The 22973-nt window shown below is 38.0% G+C and overlaps 1 protein-coding gene across 1 annotated transcript in view; it reads left to right on the top strand.

The window, feature by feature from the left end:
* The first annotated feature begins 11327 nt into the window (after positions 1 to 11327).
* Positions 11328 to 22973, top strand: part of Ncor1 (nuclear receptor corepressor 1) — an 82643-nt gene continuing 70997 nt past the window's right edge. The window contains exons 1-2 of the mRNA XM_031354024.1: positions 11328 to 11491; positions 21338 to 21552. Coding sequence (XP_031209884.1) covers positions 11328 to 11491; positions 21338 to 21552 — 379 coding nt within the window. The remainder of the gene's footprint in view (positions 11492 to 21337; positions 21553 to 22973) is intronic.

Below are 22973 nucleotides of genomic sequence, written 5' to 3'. Positions count from 1 at the left end.
ACAAATCGGTAAGTTACAGTCATGTCAATGACATAATACTTTTCCATCCTTAGGAAAAACTGCTCAGCCTTCAAACTGGAATAGTTTCTCATTTAATTACACAGTTTGTTGTCTAATAGTTTTATGCTTATAATCATAAAAATAAGTTTCAGAAAATATCCTTATTTTTGTAATACTAATTTTATAGACACATTTAAGTTCAGATTTTTAATGAAATGAAGTTCTTTGAACCTGTGTTAGAAATGAACTTTACCTTATGTTTAATGGCCTAATAGCTTAACAACCATAAAGCACAGGAGAAAGCAGCTTTTATTTGGTATAAAACATATTTACCAGTCATCTTTTAGATAGTATCTTAAATAACTGGGGTTGAATATTTTTTCTTCCCAAGAACTTATTAATACTAAGTGAGAAACCAGCTTTTTATGTTCATTCATTTTATTGTATTGTGGGACTTGTTAAATTAGTCCTAGTGATGCAATCACTGGCAGATAAACTTTTTCATGCTTTGGAATAATTGTAATTTGTTTGTTTACTGATTTGTTTAATAAATATTTATCAGTTGTGGACAATGTTCCATGTATTATTCCAGAAAAGCAAGTAAGGTAGCCATATCATTTTGCTCTTAGGGAGTAGATTTGCCAGCAGGCAGGTTCAGTATTGTGATCATAATGTGATCTCATGCATACAACTGACTGCAAGAGTATAAAACGGGATGCCTAAAGCAGATATGAATCAAGAAGGGCCACTAAACAGGAAAACCAATACAGTGCAAACATACATAAGCAGAGGAAGCAGATTAAATAAAATATCTAATATGACAGGTTTAGAGCCTGCTGAGATTTGAGTGAGTGAGCTGGGAAGTGGGAGGCTTGATGAGGATGCTGGGATTCAGTGGCACACTGTCCTGGAGGTCACCTTCAAGATTTTGTATTCGATTCTGAGGCACTTATCATGTTTTCAAACTGAGGATGTATGAGGTTCAGGTTTGTATTTTAACTATTTACATCTGGGGTTGCAAATGTAACTTGGTGGTATAGTACTTGCCTAACATGAATGAAGCCTTGGATTTGATCTCTAGTACCAAATGAACTGTATGATATCACATGCTTATAATCCCCACTTAATAGGTTGAAGCAGGGAAATCAGAAGTTCAAGTCATGGTCAGTTACCTAGTGGGTTTGAGGCCATCTCCAGATAGAGGAAACCTTGTATCAAACAACAAAAGAATTTCCATCTGGTTGCAAAAGTGAGAATGCATGGGAAGATCTGAACACTGACCTAGCATGAGCCAGGCCCTGGCTTCCATTTCCTTTGCTTTGCAAAGCAACAGAAATCATGTGAACCACATTTACTAGATGATTGCTTCACTCTGGGTGATGATGGTGTTGACTTGAATTAAGGAGGTGGGAGGAAAGAGAGAAAATGTGAAATGCACAAAAGGCAGAGGGATGTTGGAAGGACTGGTGAGGGAATGGCGTGAGGAAGTACTCTGCTATCCATTCTCTCTTGAGGAGACCAATGTTAGCAGTTTCCCTAAGGCTCTTCTCACTTTCCTTACTCAGTATCAGGTATTCACATAGTTCTGTAACCATAATGGAGAGGCCTTTTGCCTTTCAAATTCACTTATTTAACCACAATATCAATTCTTGACTTCATGTTTTTACCAGATTTCTTTTTATGATGATGAATAAATAGCTAATTCCAACCTTTTCTTTGCTATCAAAAAAATTGACTAGTTAACAACACCACCACCACCAAAAAAGGTGTAAAACCTAATGATAGAGAAACTGTTAAACGTGCATGTTTTCTCTGACAGTTTGGATAGGTACCAATACAGTACTAATAATTGCCTTTAGAGTGATTGGAACAGTGGTTCTCAACCTGTGGATTGTGACCCCTTTGGTCTCTAGCAACCCCTTTCAAACCAGACATTGACTAAGACTATTGGAAAACACAGCTATTTGCTTTATGATTCATAACAAAAGTAAAATTACAGTTATGAAGTAGCAATGAAAGTAATTTTATGGTTAGTGGTCATTACAACATGAGGAACTGAATTAAAAGGTACTAGGAAAGTTGAAAACCACTGGATTAGATGGTGAACTATGTAAATGTTTTTCTTTTCTTTTTGATGAGGCATGTTATCAGGAAATTAAAAACAGCTGGTCAGCCACTACTAGTGGTGGTTGTCAATGAGTTTGTTAATTTGTGTAGTGCTAATGGTTAGTAAAATCTCCAGGGAAAGTATTCTTGGTGAGTTCATCTAAGGAAATTGCTCCATTTCTCCTGTTAGACCAAGAACAAATTGTTATTCATAGCTGAGTCATAAAAGCCAAATGTAATTCTGTTTTCAATTTAAGAAATGAAATATATTTTAAAGGGTTAGGCTTACAAATCATAAGTTCAGTTTAATTGTTATTAATTTGCTACGGGTGTTTAATAGGAACAAAAAATCTGCCAGCGTTATGATCAGCTCATGGAGGCATGGGAGAAAAAAGTGGACAGAATAGAAAATAATCCCCGGAGGAAAGCAAAAGAAAGCAAAACAAGGGAATACTATGAGAAGCAGTTTCCAGAAATTCGAAAACAAAGAGAACAGCAAGAAAGATTTCAGCGGTATGTAGTTTGATGTGTAGTAATTGTGATTTTTTTCCTTCAAATCATAAAAAAAATTTTTTATTTAACTTTGTATTGATTCTTTGTGAATTTCACATCATGTACCCCATTCCCACTCATATTCTTCTTCCCTTTGTACCTGTCTTCCACTTTCACCCCCAAAAGAAAGTAGAGATGTCATTGTGGAAGCTGTAGTGTGTCACAGTGTGTCCCACAGAATACCCTTTGTCCACACTTCCTTGCTTGCAAATGTTCATTGCAATAAGCCATTGGTCTGGATCAAGGCCTCTGGCTTCTGCTACACTATCAATATTGGATCCTCACTGGGACTTCTCTAGGCTATCCTGTTGTTGCTCTGTGTCATGGAGATCCTGAAGGTTTGGATCTGCAGAGCCAGCCCCTTCTAGTGCTCCATCTGTTCATTGATGGGGCAGATGTTGGGGTAGGCTGACTCAAAGCCCTGGATCTGGGCCTGGGTGGTGTCTGAGCTAATAAACCTGCCAGATTTCCTGCACCCATACCACCAGGGAGGGCTCTCCAGCACTGCCTCAGCTAGCTCACTCAATGCTTCAGGCAAGGGGCAGAGCTGCCTCTCTCACTCTCATGCCCTTTCCTGCGGCCATGCCAGCAGGGCCACCTCTATTGTGCTGCTCTCCTGAGTGCTGCTGCAGGTGGTAAGGGGCTGGGTGGTTTTGTTTTTGACACAGGGTTTCTCTATGTAGCCTTGGCTGTCTTCAAATTTGATCTGTAGACCGGGCTAGCCTCAAACTCAAAAGATTTGTCTGCCTCTGCCTCCCAGGTGCTGGGATTAAAGGTATGTGCTACCAGTGCCTGTAAGAAATTGGTAATTTTGCCTGGCGGTGGTGGCGCATGCCTTTAAACCCAGCACTTGGGAGGCAGAGGCAGGCGGATTTCTGAGTTCGAGGCCAGCCTGGTCTACAGAGTGAGCTCCAGGACAGCCAGGGCTATACAGGGAAACCCTGTCTCGAAAAACCAGAAAAAAAAAAAAAAGAAATTTTAATTTTAAACTTATGTTTTTAAAATTATACTTACTATTCATTTTGGGGGTTGTATGAGGGAGGCTCATTTGCCATAGTAAATACTGATGTGAAGATCAGAGGACAACTCGTGGGAGTAGGTTCTCTGATTCCACCAAGTAGGATTAGCCTCAGTCCATTGGATGTGATGGCAACCATTTTGCCAGCTCTGAGGATTATTTCTTAGTGAATTTAATATTATTTTGCATATTTCATTTGCATGGCAAATTGAAGTGAATACTTTTCTTTAACTGTTTTATGCATGTGGATGGATGTTTTGCCTGTGTGCATGTCTGCACCACATGAATGACCGGTGGCCACAGAGGCCGGAAGGCCTTGGATTCCCTTGGAACTGGGAAGCCACGTGTGAGCTGCCATGTAGGTGCTGGGAATTGAACCTGGGTCCTCTGGAAGAACACCTTGTTCTCTTTAACTTCTGAGCCATCTCTGTGGTTCTAGGTCTTTAGTTCCTTTTTTTTTCACCTTTGGGACAGGAGCCGGAGTAGTTCAGTAGTCCTGGCTGACTTGGTATTTTACTGTGTGGCTGTGACCCCTCTGCCTCTACTTTCCAAGTGATGGCATTACAAGTTCCTGTGTTTCACCATGCCTAGTTTATGCAGTTCTGGGGATTGGACCCAGGGCTTTGTGCATGTTAGGCAAGCACTCTCTGACTCTCTGCCAATTGAGCCAAATCCTCCCTCATCTTAAGCCTTTTTTTTTTTTTTTTGCTTTTCCGAGGCAGGGTTTCTCTGTGTAGCCCTGGCTGTCCTGGAACTCACTCTTGTAGACCAGGCTGGCCTCAAACTCAGAAATCCTCCTGCCTCTACCTCCCAAGTGCTGGGATTTAAGGTGTGCGCCACCACCACCCGGCAAGCCTTTAATTCTTGAAAGTACTGTCTTCAGAATGACAGTTAATAAAAACAGACCTGAATGTTCCTTAATAATCAAACATAATGAAACAGCATGAAATTGATTATTGAGTCAAGAAATGCTATGGGAATGAAAGATGGCTCTGTGGTTAAGAGTACTTGCTGTTCCTGCAGAGGACCCAGGTTTGGTCACATGTGATCTGATGCCTTCTTCTGACCTTTGTTGTTTCCAGGCATGTATGTGGTACACAGACAGATGTAGGCAAGACACTCATACACATAAAACAGAAATAAGATTTAAAAAAAATATTCTGTGGGTGGAGTTTAGTAGATAAATTTTGACTCATGTATTTATTTATTTTAAAGACAGAGCCTTTTTATGTACCCTCGACTGTCCTGAAACTTGCTCTGGAGATCTGTCTGTCTTAAGTCTTACAGAGGTCATCTGCCTCTGTTTCCCATGCTGGGAGTGCACTACACTTTGTAGTTTGATTTGCTTTTATGTTTAGAGAGTAGATATGAGTGAAACTGTGTCAGGGATGCCCATACAAACTTAACGACATCGTACACTTGATTTTCTTTTTTTGGTAGTTTTCCTTATATTTTAGAAATGTACAATGTATTTTTCCAAGCTTGCTTTGCCATTATTTAGAATATAGACAAAAAATAGACATGACATCAATCATTTCTTTTTTAATACATGTTCCCCATTACTCATTGCACTATTTTTTTTTTAAAGATTTATTTTATTTATTTTATGTGCATGAGTACACTGTAGCTGGCGCCCGCTCCGGAGTAATTCACTGTAGCTGTCTTCAGACACACCAGAAGGGGGTCTGTCTTAGTCAGGGTTTCTATTCCTGCACAACATCATGACCAAGAAGCAAGTTGAGGAGGAAAGGGTTTATTCAGCTTACTTCCATATTGCTGTTCATCACCAGAGGAAGTCAGGACTGGAACTCAAGCAGGTCAGGAAGCAGGAGCTGATACAGAGGCCATGGAGGGATGTTCCTTACTGGCTTGCTTCCCCTGTCTTGTCAGCCTGCTCTCTTATAGAACCCAAGATTTCCAGCCCAGGGATGGCACCACCCACAAGGGGCCCTACCCAATTTATCACTAATTGAGAAAATGCCCCACAGCTGGACCTCATGGAGGCACTTCCCCAACTGAAACTCCCTTCTCTGTGATAACTCCAGCCTGTGTCAACTTGACACACAAAACCAGCCAGTACAGCATCCGATCTTATTACGGGTAGTTGTAAGCCACCATGTGGTTTCTGGGATCCGAACTCAGGACCTTCGGAAGAGAAGTCAATGCTCTTACCTGCTGAGCCATCTCGCCAGCCCCTCATTGCACTATTTTAACTAGAATATATAACTTTTGTTTGTCTGTTTGGGTACTAGTGATCAAACCCAGGTCATGATGATGTGTGGCAAACACTTTACCACCTGAGCTGTATCCCCAGTCCAACATGTAACTTAAATCTCTTAACATTTAAGTTTTTGCTAATTTGGTAGTGACTCATGCATACTTCTTGAAAGTATTCACTGAACTTCAGGGATTTTTTTTTTTTTTTTTTTACTTTCTATTGGCTTAGAAAAAAAGTCCCACATAATAAAGAGTGATCAAGGGAGACACCCAATATCTGCACACATTTACAGACACATCTGCATTACAGACATGAACATACATACACAAAAAATGTCCCATTGTGTGTCCTACCTTATGGACATGAACATGATTTCGATATTCCACTAATGAACTTAAAAAGCTGTAGTTGTATGTACAGACTTTTACCTGATCAACCCAACATCAGTCAACATTCCAGATAGCACCAGTTGAATTCAGTGAGTTACACAGAAAACTAAAAAAATCCAGTAGAGATCTTGAATAAAAGGAGGGAGGAATGGGAGGTAGATGTGATCAAGATAAATTGTTCCTGTGAATAAAAGTTTCAAAGAATGATTATAAAATAGTTTATTTTAAAAGTCCCAGTTTAAGCTAGGCAGTGGTATGTGTGCCTTTAATTCTAGCACTTGGAGGCAGAAACAGGCAGATCTCTGAGTTCAGGGCCAGCTTGGTCTGTATAGTTCCAGTATTTATACTAACTTGTTATGTGTTCATAAGATACCTTTAATATATTTGTATTTTTTCTTCATATTTAGAGTTGGCCAGAGGGGAGCTGGTCTTTCAGCCACCATTGCTAGGAGTGAGCATGAGATTTCTGAAATTATTGATGGTCTTTCTGAGCAGGAGGTAAGAAAATTGATTAATTCAAGTTAATTCTTTATATAAGCATTTTAGCCCTTTAGCTGTGGGGGTAAATGTTTTTCAGTATGTAAATGAGGATGGTTTCTAGTAGTGTGATTAAATGTTCTACAAAGATTCTTTTGTCAGCAAGGAGACCTGGGAAGAGCTAAGAAATAGCTCAGAGGGGTTAGAAAGTGGTGACACGTGACTTTAATTGAGAGGCTGTGGTAGGCAGATCTCTGAATTCAAGGACAGCCTGGTTTACAGAACAAGCTCAGGGACAGTCAGGGCTACACAAAGAAATCCTATCTGGAAAAACAAAAGAAGATGCCCATTACAGTGTTTGTGATAGGGACATACAGGAGTACTGAGAGGAGAGACTAAAGGGAGGATGGACTCATGTGAAAGTGAGAAGTAATAGTACTGAAGAGCCTTTGGGGGCACCTGAGCTGCTGCTTCCATTTCTGCAAGGAGTGTAAAGGCTTCTGTTTTGTTCTCCAGAGGGTGAAGTGAATTGAAGAAGTGATAACTGTACATCGATATATGTACATCTGTAGGCAGAGAAATTGTCCCAGGCAAAGACAGTTATACTAAGCAAGAAAATTTGAGTGAAAAATGTAACACTTTGGGATTAAAAAACCTAACTCAAAGATGAAACTGGAGACATGCCTCAGTAGTTAAGCACTCTTACTAATCATTCAGAGGACCTGAGTTTTCCTCTCAAAACACAGATCAGCAGGATGCTCACAACTGTTTGTAACTCCAGCTTCAGGAGATCTGATGTCTCTGGCCTGAGAGGGCACCTACACTCACATGTCACACTCATAATTTAACATACTCCTGTGGTGCATGCCTTTAATCCCAGAGGCAGGGGCAGGCTAATCTCTCTGATTTGGTCAACATAGCAAGTTCCAGCTCAGCTGGGACTGCTTAATGAGACATGGTGTCCTCCCTGGTCTCCCCCCAAAAGAACAACAACAAAAAAAGCCAAAACAAAAACAAACAAACAAGGATCATAGCTGGACATGGTGGTACAAGATTTTAATCCCATCACTTGGAAGACAGAGGCAGACTGATCTCTGTAGAGAGAAGAAAAAAAATATCTAGATCGTGAGTTGTCAAATACAGCCTGAAATACAGGAGACTCTCAAAATAACAGTAATCTTCAGTTTTTCTGTGACAAAGTCTAAAAGTTATCTACGTTTTTTTCTTTGATACAGTGTTTCTGAAATTTTGTTTCAAAATTGAAAGTTATTTTTGCTGTGGTTTTCCCCTACGAATAATTATTTATAGTTATATATTTTAAAAATAAATCTATGTGCAAATATATACATAAATTATATGTAATCTTCTAAGGGCAGAGTTGTTGAGAACTTAAATATTCAAGCAGTAGTTCATTTGAGAAATTAGGTGAGGTAGATTTAGTTTAAAATTATTGAAAGATTTAGAAATCAGGCATATAAAACCTATGCTTGCATGCTTTCAGCACACTAACAAGTAAAAAAAAATGAATGTGAGGGGCTGGAGAGGTAGCTCAGCAATTAAGAGCCCTGGCCAGTCTTCTAGAGGATCCAGGTTTAATTTCCAGCACCTTCATGGCTGCTCACAACTGTCTCTAATTCCAGGTCCAGGAGATCTGGCACCCTCACACAGATATACTAGCAGGCAAACACTAGTGAACATGAAGTAAAAGTAAAAAGAAATAGTATTGTGAACCTGTCTGCTTTGATCTCTTCTGATCTACGGACACTTTTTTTTTTCCTGTGATGATTTTGATTCAAGTTGTAACAGATTCCTATAGGGTTACTGTTTTGAAGAGTGGACCTGGGACTTAAAATTGCTCTGATAAGTACATTTCATGTATTATCTCACTAAACTAAAATATAAGAAAGAGATTCTAGTTGTTACTATTTTATGAAACTAAGGCACAGGTAGGTACAGCGTCACAATACTGTGGGTAATAGAACCAGGTGGCCATACTAGTGGATCTTGTTCTAGAGCCTTATGTTCTTTCCTCTATCCATCGAATCACGTTATATTTTTACAGGCCCCCATTACAAGGTAGTTTGCTCTAGGTATTGGATGTAAATCATGGAGTGAACTATCAAATTATCCAATCTTATCAAGTTACATTACTAGTGAGGGAGAGGAAAAAATTTTAATTAGTGTGTACATACTGCCTGTATTTATAGTCTACATTTTAGAAGTAGTTTTATGAGTTTTTCTTTGGGATATGAAAATAGATTCTTCATATAGAGTGTGTACTTGAATTGGTACATATATTAAAGTTTTTGTTGTACCTGTTCATTGTGTGTCATATGCTCCTGTAACTTACTTGTTAAGTCATATGATGGCTTCTAGGAGTGCCTCAGTTCTTAGGTTGCTGTACCAAGTAAGACAGACTTGTGCCAGTGGTCTTGTCCTGATCATGTTTTCCTGAGGAGAAGATTTGAAGGGTCTTTTGATCTCATGGAATGTGCTACCTTTGTGGGAGGATAGTAATATTCAGCACTTTATGAGGAAGATGCTTCCATGCATTGTTACATAATGGTCAGTTCTCAGCCTTTTTTTTCTTTCTTTTTTTGTCTGTTTAACTGTGTTATTGAGTACATTAGTATCATTTCCATTTAGAGTAGAAGACATACACTTTTTTTTTTTTTACAATACAATGAAGTCCTATTTGGCATATATTTTCTGAAATCCTAATATGTAATACATATAATTTTGTGTGCTCTTAGAGCAAGTGATATACTCAGGAGCTTTAAAGCACAATCCTCATTCTTTTTTTGTTTTTGTTTCTGTTTTTTTGTTTTTGTTTTTTTTTCAAGACAGGGTTTCACTGTGTAGTCCTGGCTGTCCTGGAACTCATTCTATAGACCAAGCTGGCCTTGAGCTCAAAAAATCTGCCTGCCTCTGTCTCCCAAGTGCTGGGATTTAAGGTGTGTACCACCACCATCTTGCCACAATCATTAATCGGTATTTCTTTTAAAATCACCTGAAAAATGCACCATTGACAACCTTTGAAATTTATACCTACAATTTCTAAAATGACTAAATCGGCATTACATTTCTTTGCTTGCGTTTCTGTGAATTCCATTAAAGTACATCTGAAAGCATTCTAAAAAAAGCTTATCAGTTGAAGTGATTCTAAGCTAATATGTCAGTCCTTCAAATACTGATGTTCAAACCATTGAAAATACCCCCTAGAACTAGACACTTAGTAAGACTTGACAATTTGGGAATATTTTTAGGGGGGGGAAAAAGCTTATTTTTAGATGAACACTGTAGTTTTATGACCAATTTTTTTCATGAACGCTCATATTTATAAACATGTTAAGTTATACTTTGGGAAAAGTCATACATATGCAATGAATTAAATCAGCTTAATTTGCAGTGATAACAATCTTAAGGCGCTGGAGAGACGTCTCAGTGGTTAAGAGTACTGACTGCTCTTCCAGAGATCCTGAGTTCAATTCCCAGCAACCACATAGTGGCTCACAACTATCTGTAATAGAATCTGATGCCCTCTTCTGGTGTGTCTGAAGAGAGCAATGGTGTAGTCATATAGATAAAATAAATAAATGTTTTAAAAGAAATCTTTAATTTTTGATGGATTATATAAAGTTAGCTATAAGTACTTAATATGTGAGTTAAATAATTTAAGATGAATGACTTTAAGATCTTATTACCTTTGTTACTTGTTTTTCTCTTTCTGAAATGATGCTAAGATTCTTTTCTATACAAAGATGAGGAGACGGCTCAGTGGATAATGCCCTTGCTGGGCAAATGTGAGGACCAGCGTCTATAAATGCTAGGTTGGGTGTGGTGGCCTGTCTGTATCTCAGCACTTAAAAAGCACCTGGTAAGACTAAGCTGCTTAGGCAAGCTGTATGCTAAGTTGAGAGACCCTACCTGAAGGAGTAAGCTAATGAACAGTGAGGAAAACTCCTGAAGATAGTCTTCTGGCCTCTGCATGCATCTGAGTACAGAGCTTTAAAAATAAAAACAGTAAATGATGTTGAGATTAGTATTCAAATGAGACTATATGTTATATGTTAAAACATAATAGTTAAATGTTTCACAAGATGGCTACTTTCTCAATATATTATTTTGTGTCTTGTAGATCTAAAATTTCATTAAGAAACTTTCAGAAAAGTAAGAATAAGCTAGGCATTGTATCTCATACTTGTTACCCATCTCAGCATTGGGGGTTCTGTGGTTGGAGGATTGTTGCAAATTTAAGAGCAGACTGAGCTGTAGAATCTTGGTCTGGACTGCTGAATGGGACTCTCCAAAAAGGAAAGAATGGACAGACAAAATCAATCCAAATAGAACTTAACCAAAAGTAGTAGTTTTTAAGTGAATTCTCTGTAATTCATATAATTCAGTGTAAATGTGCTAGAAATAATTATATAAGACATGCTATGATGTATGACACTGTCATTAAATTGCAGATTTTTTTACCTGTTAAAATCTATATCTCCTTAAAATTTTAGTTTAAATATTATTCTAACTAAACTGCATTTATCTTTTGCAGAATAATGAGAAGCAAATGCGTCAGCTTTCTGTGATTCCACCTATGATGTTTGATGCAGAACAAAGAAGGGTCAAGTTTATCAACATGAATGGACTAATGGAGGATCCAATGAAAGTTTATAAAGACAGGCAGTTTATGAATGTTTGGACTGACCATGAAAAGGAGATCTTTAAGGACAAGTAATTTAACTGTTAAATTATTCTCTTATAGAAGTTAGTAAAAGTATTTGACATTTACTTGAGAGGGAACTCTTTCCACAAAGCTTTCATTCCAATTTGGTATTGGAGTAAATACTGTGGGAATGGGTAAGGTTATCTTCCTATAATCTTGGAGATTAGGGTAATGGTCAACAGATAAGAAATGGGCATCTGGGAACCATTTTAGGAAAGATTGCTAAACTTGGGTGCACTTGAGGTTAATTTTGGGAGGCTCATTATAGGACAGATTTCTGTGCCTTACAATAACCACTGATTCAAATGGGCAGTTTTCTCTAATAGCAATAACAGGGTATGGTGGTGTGTGCATTTAATTCTAGCACTCCAGAGACCGAGGCAGGCAGTTCTCTGATTTTGAGGCCATCTTGGTGTACACAATGAGCTCCAGAACAGTCAGGGCTATATCGTAAGACCCTATCACAAACAAACATACAAACAAACAAACAAAACCCCCAAAATTTAAAACTTCCCTTTAAAAACTCAGCCATTTAAAAATTCTTTACATCGGAGGCTGGAGAGATGGCTCAGCGGTTAAGAGTACCAACTGCTCTTCCAGATGTCTTCAGTTCAATTCCCAGCAACCACATGGTGGCTCTCAGCCATCTGTAATGCAACCTGGTGCCCTCTTCTGTTGTTCTGAAGATAGTGTACTCATATATATATAAAAGAAAAAATTCTTTAAAAAAAATTCTTTATATCTTTGTTATTGAATGGACATTGAGGAGTCACTTTGATTTAGGCTAGACATACTTCCAGTTATTTCTTATTTTGTTAAAACATTTATATGTGTATTATTCTTATTAATATTTCTGTTTATCTTGAATAATTTCGTAAATGTATATAGTTTATTATATTATATCCATCCCACTACTCTCCCATTCTCTTCTACTCCCTTTCAACTTTTTCCTAACAAATTCACTTTCAACTTTCATGTTTGTTTTTAAAAAATGTTACCTATTGAGTTGGCCATGAGGTTATTTTCTAAAGCATTGTTTACTACTTAACAGAGGAAAAATAGCTCTCCCTTTCTTTCTTTCTTTTTTTTTTTTTAAAGTTTTGCTGTCTGTTTTATTTTTCTTTTTGGGGGAGGGGCTTTTTAAAAAATAATAGTACTGTGAGATTCCCGGAGGGACCCCCGCACTCAAATCCTGGGAGCGACGACCCCACACACCACCAAGACACGGGAGCTCTCCCTTTCTTATCAGCTGTTAAATGCCAGTAGCCCCAGAGCCCCTGTCCCTTCCTTGCTGGAATGTGAAAGGGACTTGATATTGGCATAGGTCTTTGCAGGTAACTTCTGCTTTGAGTTTACTAGTGCAATGATGATGTCATATCCTGAAAACAGTAATCACAGCTTTCTGCTCCATCTTCTGCCTCTGCTAGTTTTCTACCCCTGTATTCTTTGTTGTTTCCTGGCCTCTGGGGGAATCTAACATTTTATAGAAATCCTCTTTTGGGCTGAGTGATGTATCTCAGTACTGTTTCTGTTTTTAAACTCAGGTTTATCCAGCATCCAAAAAACTTTGGACTAATTGCATCTTATTTGGAAAGGAAGGTAAGAAGAAACACTGAGGTATTTTTAGGCTTATGATGTGTTTGTATTTTTTTTTGTGTGTTCTGACAAGCAATAGTAGTTAATTAGAACTGAATTTACAAAGGACTATGATAGTTGAAAATATTCTGGTAGCTTTATTAATGTATAAAATGATAATTATAATTATGTTATAATCCTAAGTACAGGGGCTAGAAATGCTACAGTGGCCAAGAATGCCTACTGCATGTGCAGAGGGCCACATAAAATGATTCACAACCAATTGTAATTCCAATTCAGGGTGACCTTAATGCGTCTGGCTTCTACACATACCTACACATGTGCATACACACAAACTAGAAATGAATATTATTGTATGTGGAGGTACCCAGCATTGCAGAGACAAAAGGCTAGCCTCGTCTACCTAGTATGTTCTAGGCCAGTCAGAACTATATAGTTGAGACCCTAATCTCAAAACAAAACAAACAAACACAATTTTTTTAAGTAGCCAGGAGGTGGTGCACCTTTAATCCCAGCACTGTGGAGGCAGAGGCAGGAGGATCTCTGAGTTCAAGGCCACCCAGGTCTATAGAGTGAATTTCAGGACAGCCAGGACTACACAGAGAAACCAGTAATGGAAAACAAAACAACCAGAAAGAAATTAAGTGAATAAAATTCTTATCAGAGAACCAATAGCAACTTTCATCATTTTCTGAAAAATGAGCTAATGTCTATTCTCAAAGAATACATTAATTACTTTGGTTTTTTAAAGGTCATTAGTTCTCTGGTTAAAATAGCAGTCCTGATTTCCTTTTGTTTCGTTTTGTTTTGTTTTGTTTTGTTTTAAAAGATTTATTTATTATTATATGTAAGTACACTGTAGCTGTCGTTAGACACACCAGAAGAGGGCATCAGATCTCATCCCGGATGGTTGTGAGCCACCATGTGGTCGCTCGGACTCGAACTCAGGTCCTTCAGAAGAGCAGTCAGTGCACCAGCCCCCCTTTTGTTTCTTTTTTTGTAGTCAAGTAGCTTTACTATTTTTGATTAAAACATTAAAAGAGACACTTTTTAAGTATTTATATATATAAAATAGAATATATTGCTAGTTAGTAAGAGCATATTGAATGTTTCCAGTGAAATTTGTAGCATTCGTATAATTTGGATTAAGGCAACTGTAGATGTCTTGTATATTAGTTCTCTTGTCTGTCTTACCTAGATATGATTTAACATAAGACCATGTGGTTTTGTTTTTAATTTATGACTTGGTTACACTAGATAATTTCCTTGAAAATATCTTACTTATATTTATTTGAACATGAAATGAAATATAAAAAAAATATTTAATTTTTTTTTACAGAATTAAAATGAAACATTAAATAAAATGTTTTTAATTACAGAGTGTGCCTGATTGTGTTTTGTATTACTATTTAACCAAGAAAAATGAGAATTATAAAGCCCTTGTGAGAAGGAATTATGGAAAACGCAGAGGCAGAAATCAGGTATGTTATTTTTATTAAGTAATTATTTCAAAGTTGATGGAAATATGAGACAAAAGAATATTCAGACAGGTGTTATTTACAATCCACAATTAAAAATATGCTTGGGCTGGAGGATAAGAGTGCACACTGTTCTTGCTGAGCTTCATTGTCAGCACCCATAGTGGCCATTTACCTCCTCCTGTGAGTCCAACTGAGAGGTCACATGCTCTCTCCTTGCCTACAGTGGCACCTGGACTTTAATGCGCATGTCCATACAGTGGCACACATAAAATAAAAATAAAAGGCCAATGAGGAATATTATTTTATGTAAGAGCACTTAATACTCTTCAGAGGACCCAGTTTGACTCTTGTCACCCTGAGTCGGGTTGCTCACAACTGCCTATAAATCTTCAACTCTAGGACACCTGATGTCTATACTTTTCTGGTGTCTGTGGTGCACATGTATAAACACACACACACACCTTTTAAACAAAAAGGAGAAAAAAGAATTTGTTTTGTTATACATGGTATAATTTCAAACATTCATTCATACCTGGAATGTCCCCATGGGAATGCATACAGATAGGATTTTTATATTGCCTGTTTGTGACCAGAGCTGTCACACAAGTCCTTGTTAAATAACACTGTCTTCATTTTCAAAATTTGGTTTCCTTTTTCAGGATTTTTTTTTTTTTTTTGCTAATCCTGTGTTGACACTGTTTCTTTCTCTGTCTTTTCATCAGCATAATTTTATCTTTGAAAGTATCCAGAAACATATTTAGTAGTTTTGAAGTTGAAAGGATATCTGTCTAAACTGTTAAGTAATCAGTTCTTAGGAAGAATACTTTAGAGAGGCTAGAATTTGAGTATGATGCCAAGAGCTTTATACCATTACCTGTTCCATGGGTTTGTGCTTAGAACCTTGGTTTTTGCATTTGTGGTTGGCAACAGTGATGGGTAAATGTTAGTATCAATATAGAAACTTGTGTGCTGCCAAAATCCTCAGAGTACAATGCTGAGACTGATAGCTTTGCTCTCTGGAAAGTTAGTCTGGAATTTAGTTACCTTAAAGGTATTAATTGTTAATATCTTTGGCAAGATAGGCTTAAGAGATTTTCTGTTTACTATCTGAATACATTTTAAAAGCAAACATGCCTAGTAGTAAAGCGGTGCTGCATTCTCTTTGTCCTCTTTGCTGTGTCAGATCATCAGTCATTTTGTTACTAAGTGGGGAATTCAGTAATTTTTCTGTTTTATTAACTTGAGGGGTTTTTTCCCCCTTTCTTCAGGATAGGGTTTCTCTGTGTAGCTTTGGCTGTCATGTAAATCACTCTGTAGACCAGACTGCCATTGAACTCACAGAGATCCACCTCCCTCTGCCTCCCTAGTGCTAGGATTAAAGGTATGTGCACCTCTGCCTGGCTTTACTTGAGATTTTTTGGCTAATACAAATAGACTATATCTACAGGTTAGGAATACAGTTAGACACATCAGTGCTTGATGCTACTCTCAAATGCCCTAGACATGTTCACACTGAGTACAGGTACCTTTTATTTATTTTTTTGATTTGAATTTTTATTTGGTTTTATATTGTACTTTTTTATTTGTAGAGAATATCTTACTTCATGCTAGGAGGACCTGCCTAGCTGAATGAAACTTGTTTTCTTGAGTGTAAGTATCAGTTTTGAAGGAAAGAAACCCAGACAAGAACTGCCCTATCTGTTGAAGGCACTTATAGAAAGTTTCCTTTTGAATGGGCCTATTCTCCTGCAGCCAGCCTGTCAGGACTATTGAGGTTAGAACCTACCACATTGTAAACCACATATACTGGTGGTTCTCAACATATTTACAAAAGGAACTTCAGCCAACTCTTGTTTAAACCAGTTGTATTTCCTTCTCTCATAATGTCAGTGTTATGATAGGTCTTCATCAAATTGCCCAGAGGTAAGATTTAGATCTCTGTTGGCTTTGCTATTACCACTGCCTTACCAGCCAAATGCTGAGCAAACCTCTACAAGTGTCCTTTCTGCACTTGAGCAGATGGTGATGCAACAAATCAACCAGGTTCTGTGGTCCTCCCCACTGTATGGGCTAGTGTACTTGCTTATCACTCCCTAATACCAGGCAGTTGAAATCAGACCTTGTCCAGTTTCAGGCAGCAGGGAATATGTGGGATTTTAAAATAGTGAATAATAAAGAAAAGATTACTTGTAGTGGTGAATTGTATGAGAAATTTTAACCCCATTCTTCATACTCAGTTGCTATGACCCATCATGTATTTGAGTTATGAACCATTTTATGGATCTCACAGCTAATATACTAAAGAAAAAGCAGACTTTGTCATTAGCATGCCATCTTGCTGCTTCAGAGCAACAGATGGATGCTATGTTTGTGTAGGGGTTGGGTTACTAGCATTTTAATCTCTCTCTTTCTCTCTTTTTCTCTCTTTCTTTCTTCATTCCTTGCTTTTTTGCTTTCTTTGAAAGATTTGTCTATTTAATGTATATGGGTGCTTTGTCTGAATGTCTGTCTGCACACCAAAAATGGGTATCAGCCCCCTTATATTGGCAGCTGCCATATGGGTGCTGGGAATTGAACTCAGAACTCCTGGAAGAACAGCCAGTGCTCCTAACTGCTGAGCCTTCTCTCTAGTCCCTAGGTTATTAGTATTTGAAACAAGTCATGTGCCTACTTCCTACTAGAAATATGAAGTCAGCTGAAAAAAGCATTCTCAATTGTAAAATAAATCACCTTCTAGTTACAAAATACACATTTCAAAATCCCCTGATATCTCAAAACTTTTAAGTAAATATCCAGATGCAAATGAAACTTAGAAATTAACTAGACTGAAAAATTTGTAAGGTCATATACAAGTGAGGGAATTATGGCACTAAATAATAGATGTAGTTTTTTTTTTTTTGGGGGGGTGGAGGGTGGGGGTGTGGTTCGAGACAGGGTTTCTCTGTGTAGCCCTGGCTGTCCTGGAACTCACTCTGTACACCAGGCTGGCCTCAAACTCAGAATTCCGCCTGCCTTTGCCTCCCAAGTGCTGGGATTAAAGGCGTGCGCCACCACCGCCCGGCGATGTAGTTCTTGATAGACTCTGAAAAATTGATAGAATAATAGATGATAGGCCATGCTGAAGAAAGGTAGATGAGCAGCATTAACAGTGTAGGAAGAAAGGGGTGTAGGCTGCAGGTGAAGAGAAGGCTCCCCACGTCAGTTTCTGCAGGCTTAGGCAGTGCCTACAGGAAAGGAGGCCACCCCTGCTTTTTACCTGCAGGAAGTTTAGTGTGTGTGGCTGACAATGTTAGAAAAGATGTGTTTTTTCACCAGAACAGTAGGAATACCAAGACACTGAGAAATGGGGTACAGAGAAGGGAGTTCCAGAAATTTAACATGTAATTTCAGAAGTGAGAGAAAATCATTAGAGGTAGGTTGAATAACATATGAAAGAAAAATACATTTTATTTTTCTTCTATCCAATTTAAAAATTAGTTTAAAAAGTAATAGGTATTTCATTCTTGTTCTTCATACCTCCTCACTGCTCTTTAAACTACCCTACCTTGCTATCTCCTTCTGCGTCTGTCCCCAGTGCTTCTCCCTCCTTTATGATAGGATCTTTTGCTCTCGTTATCCTCCTCTCATGACATGCTGACACACAAACATACATTGAAATCGTTTCTTACCTTGTCTGCCTTAGTCTGCCTTATTTTCCTTAACAGTTATTTCCACTTCATTTATTTCTTTTGTAAGTACCATGATTTCATTTTTTATTTTATTTTATTTTTTTGTTTTTTGTTTTTTGAGACAGGGTTTCTCTATATCTGGGGCTGTCATGGAACTCACTTTGTAGACCAGGCTAGCTTCAAACTCAGAAATCTGCCTGCCTCTGCCTCCCAAGTGCTGGGAGTGTGCACCACCACTGCCCGGTGATATCATTTTTTTAAGTCCGAATTAAAAAATATTGTGTATTGTATCACATTTTATTTATTCATTTCTTTGTTGATGGACATTTAGGTTGGCTTCAGTTCTTAGCCCTTGTGACCAGTGTAGCTATTGACATGCATGTATAAGGAACCCATGACTATCCTTAACGATCTTTTGTGTCTTTTTACTTTTCTTAAAACATTTATTGGGTCTTAAGTAGTTTCTGAAGGAATCTTAAGAGTTTTTAGTGGTTCTGTTTTTTGTTCTCCATACTGATGGAGACAGTCTAGTGATTTCCAGAGGGGATGTGTCAGACATACCCTTTAGCTCTTCCTACATCTTAATGTGTTTTCTCTAGCAATTTCAAAGCTTTAGTTCTTACATTTAAAATATCTTTCATTCAATTTTTTGGGGGTATATAAAGATGGATATAATTTTATTTTTATACACTTGGATATTCAGTTTCCATTTTTACTAAAACTTATGTCTTTTTCTGATATATGCTTTAGACTTTGTTAAAAATTAAGTGGTTGTAGTTGTATGGATTTGGGTTCTTTATTTTATTGGTCTACATGTAAGTTTTGTTACTATTATTCTATAGTACAATTTGAGGTCTTATTTTCATACTTCCCTTTTGGCCACTTAGGGCCTTTTGTGTTTTCATACGAACTGTATGTAAGATTGTCTATTCTTGTTTTATAAAGAACACCATTGGAACCCCAGCAGTTGTACCGCACACCTTAAATCTTAGTGTTCTAGAGGCAGAGGCAGAGGCAGGCAGCTCTTATGAGTTCGAGGCCAGCCAGGTCTATAGTCCCAGGATAGCCAGGACTACACTGAGAAACCCTGTCTTGAAAATAAAACAAACAGCAAAAGAGTCATTGGAGTTTTGATGGGAATTATGCCGAATCTTTAGGTCACTTTCATTAACATTGCTATTTCAACAGTCTGTAACACAGGAAGTATTTCTTGTTTTCTTTGTTTCTTTCTTTCTTTTTTTTTTTTTGGTTTTTTGAGACAGGGTTTCTCTGTGTAGCCCTGGCTGTCCTGGAACTCACTCTGTAGACCAGGCTGGCCTCGAACTCAGAACTCCGCCTGCCTCTGCTTCCCAAGTGCTGAGATTAAAGGCGTGTGCCACCACCACCACGCAGCTCTTGTTTTCTTTCTTCATTGTATTGCTTTATTTTATTCTTGTTTTCTTTATTGTAGAATTTCCTTCATTTTCTTGGTTAGGTTTATTCTTATTGCCCCCATCTACTAGTGTAAATGAGATTCTCCCCGATAATGTTGTTCCAGGTGAATACTATAATTTGTCATACAGTTTGATTTCTATTAACTTTTGTATCTTACATTTGATGGTGTGTTCTCGCAGCAGATTGCCCGTCCCTCACAAGAAGAAAAAGTAGAAGAAAAAGAAGAAGATAAAGTAGAAAAAACAGAGAAAAAGGAAGAAGAAAAGAAGGATGATGAAGAAAAAGAGGAGAAGGAAGACTCTAAGTGAGTCAAGCAGTTAGATACATGTTATAGTTAAGATCTGAAGCTACATCTAGTACCGTGTGAATATTTGGTACGCTTCCAAAGGAGCACATGCTTTGACTAACAGGTTTTTGGCATGATTAAGTAATGCAGAATTAGTTGGGCGGTGGTGGCACATACAAGCCTTTAATTCCAGTACTTGGGGAGGCAGAGACCAGCCTGGTCTATAGAGTGAGTTCCAGGCTGGCCAGGGTTTCAAAAAAACAAAACAAAATAAAACAAACAAAAAAAAGAAGAAGAAGAAAGAAATGGATGTTTTAGTAAATAGAATGTTTGACTTAATGGCCTTATTTTGCAGGGATGATATTTTATGTATACATGTACACTTGCACATGTAGCCTCTTGTTTTGTTTTCTTTTGTTTGAGGTGGGTTCTGTGTGTAGCCCTGGCTGGTGTTGAACTTGCTCTATAGACCAGGCTGGCCTCAAACTCAAAGATCTGCCTGCCTCTGTCTTCTGAGTGCTAGGATTATAGGCATACAACACCACCACCACCCAGCTTCCTTAGGTTTCTTTGTAGTTAGGATTTCTGTCCACTCTTAGGCTTGGATTAATAATGTTCTAGAATTAAGTATAAATGGAGTTAACATTCCGTTACTATAAGAAAAAAAAAACCCTGCCTCATAATCAACTTGGAAATAGAAAATTCTTTTTAGCTTATAGTTTTAGAAGTATTAGTCTGACTGGTTGGTGCCATTAATCATTTCACAGAGAGAAAGGAAAGAGGGAAAGGAAGAGAGAGGTCTCTCCTTGTTCCCTTCATGCTAACACTGACATAAAGACCTACTCAGTTCTACCTCTTCCAACACTTCCAGACAGCATCCATTAGGGCCAAGGCTTTACCATTTAACACTTAATGGTTTGCAGGAGTTTTAAGAGCTAAAGTTTATCAAGTATATAGTCTGTGTGGCTTTTTAAATTTAGCCCAATAGGAGAATAACCTGCTTTAACTTCATTTCATAGAATAAACTTTAACAGAATTTAAGCAAAAGCAGAAATCTCAGGCCTTTTGCCTTTGTTATAAAGTCTTTATTCTGCTCCATTTTAGGTCTGAGTGGTTCTGTTATCATTTGATATTTTCCTATGAATGTCTGGATTTTAAGTTAACATGAAATATGTTTAAAGTTTAAGTCTATTAATATGTGATACAAGTCTTCTGGTATATCTTGAATCACTCAAAGCTATTGAAAAATCTCACATGATAAAGTTCTCACATGATAAGAGTTTAAAAAGTAAAAGAGTGGATAAATATATACAATTTCCATTTAAAGAGTACTCTTTGCTGTATCCATACTTTTAAATCACAAAAGCTTTGATTTGCTTTTGTTTCTAGAGAAACAACCAAGGAAAAGGACCGAACAGAAGCCACAGCAGAAGAAACTGAGGAAAGAGAGCAGGTCACTCCAAGGGGGCGAAAGACTGCTAACAGCCAAGGGCGCAGGAAGGGCCGGATCACCAGGTCCATGACGAGTGAAGCTGCAGCTGCCAGTGCTGCTGCTGCCGCCACTGAGGAGCCCCCGCCACCCCTGCCACCACCACCAGAACCCAGTTAGTAGAAAAGATTGCTTTGTGCAGATTGTAATCTTATCAGGGTTCTGTTTGATAGACAAAGTAATGCAGGTTGTGCCAATATTGATAAACCAAGAAGTAATCTTAAAGTCTACTTTTTAACTTATTAAACTTGAATGTAAAATTTGTTTGGATAAAAATAATGTTTACAGTGTAGCTTTTCTTCCGTTAGTATACCACTTTGTTCTCTAACTTTTTATTTGGCATATAACAAAAAATAGTTTCTATTTTTTCTTTTTTTAAAAGATTTATTTATTTATTATATGTAAGTACACTGTAGCTGTCTTCAGACACTTCAGAAGAGGGCGTCAGGTCTCCTTACGGATGGTTGTGAGCCACCATGTGGTTGCTGGGATTTGAACTCGGGACCTTCAGAAGAGCAGTCAGTGTTCTTGACCACTGAGCCATCTCACCAGCCCCTATTTTTTCACATTAAAATATTGATTCACTTATGTATGTGCATGTGTCTGGTGAGTGCAGGTACACACAGGCCACTGGTCCTATGTAGAGGTCCAAGGACAGTTTTCATGCCTGAACTCAGATTGACAGACTTACAGTGTAAGTGCCTTTACATGCTTAGTCATCTTGCTGGTCCAGGAAGCAAATTAGTGAATAGTTATATGGTGTCCAAGTATTCCTCTTCTCTCGTTAGGAATTTTTCTTTGAGATTTAACTATTTTTATTAATTGTGTGTGTGTGCACCATGTGCATTCCTGTTGCCCTCGGAAGCCAGCAGAGGGTATTGGATCCTATGGACCTGGAGTTAAAGACAGTTGTTGTTAGCTGGCATGTAGGTGCTAGGAATTGAATGTAGTTCTCTTACCTTCTGAGCCCTAGCTCCAGCGCTGTTACAATTACCATTTTAGTTGTTAAATGCCTGTTCTGTGTTGACATTTTGCTTCTGAAGCATGACTTACATAGACATTTTCTGCTGTTGAGTAGTTAAACTGTCTGATTCCTCCTTTTTAAACCATCATGGACACCAGTACAGCCAAAGATGCTTTCCTATACTTAACACTTCTACTTATTTAGGGAGTATATTCTTAGGCAAGATATACTGGGCCTAAGAATATAACTATGTTTCTTTTTCTTTTTTTTTAAAGATTTATTTATTTATTTTATGTATATGAGTACAGTGTAGCTGTACAGATGGTTGTGAGCCTTCATGTGGTTGTTGGGAATTGAATTTAGGACTTCTGCTTGCTCTGGTCAATCCCGCTCGCTCCGGTCACCTTTGCTCACTCCGGCCCAAAGATTTATTTATTATAAATAAGTACACTGTAGCTGTCTTTAGACGCACCAATCAGATCTCATTATGGGTGGTTGTGAGCCACCATGTGGTTGCTGGGATTTGAACTCAGGACCTTCAGAAGAGCAGTCAGTGCTCTTACCCACTGAGC

Source organism: Mastomys coucha, unplaced genomic scaffold, assembly GCF_008632895.1.
Source record: "Mastomys coucha isolate ucsf_1 unplaced genomic scaffold, UCSF_Mcou_1 pScaffold5, whole genome shotgun sequence".
In the NCBI taxonomy this organism is placed as follows: Eukaryota; Metazoa; Chordata; class Mammalia; order Rodentia; family Muridae; genus Mastomys; species Mastomys coucha.
Note: the sequence above shows the minus strand (reverse complement) of the source record. Positions and strands in the feature narration are given on the sequence as shown.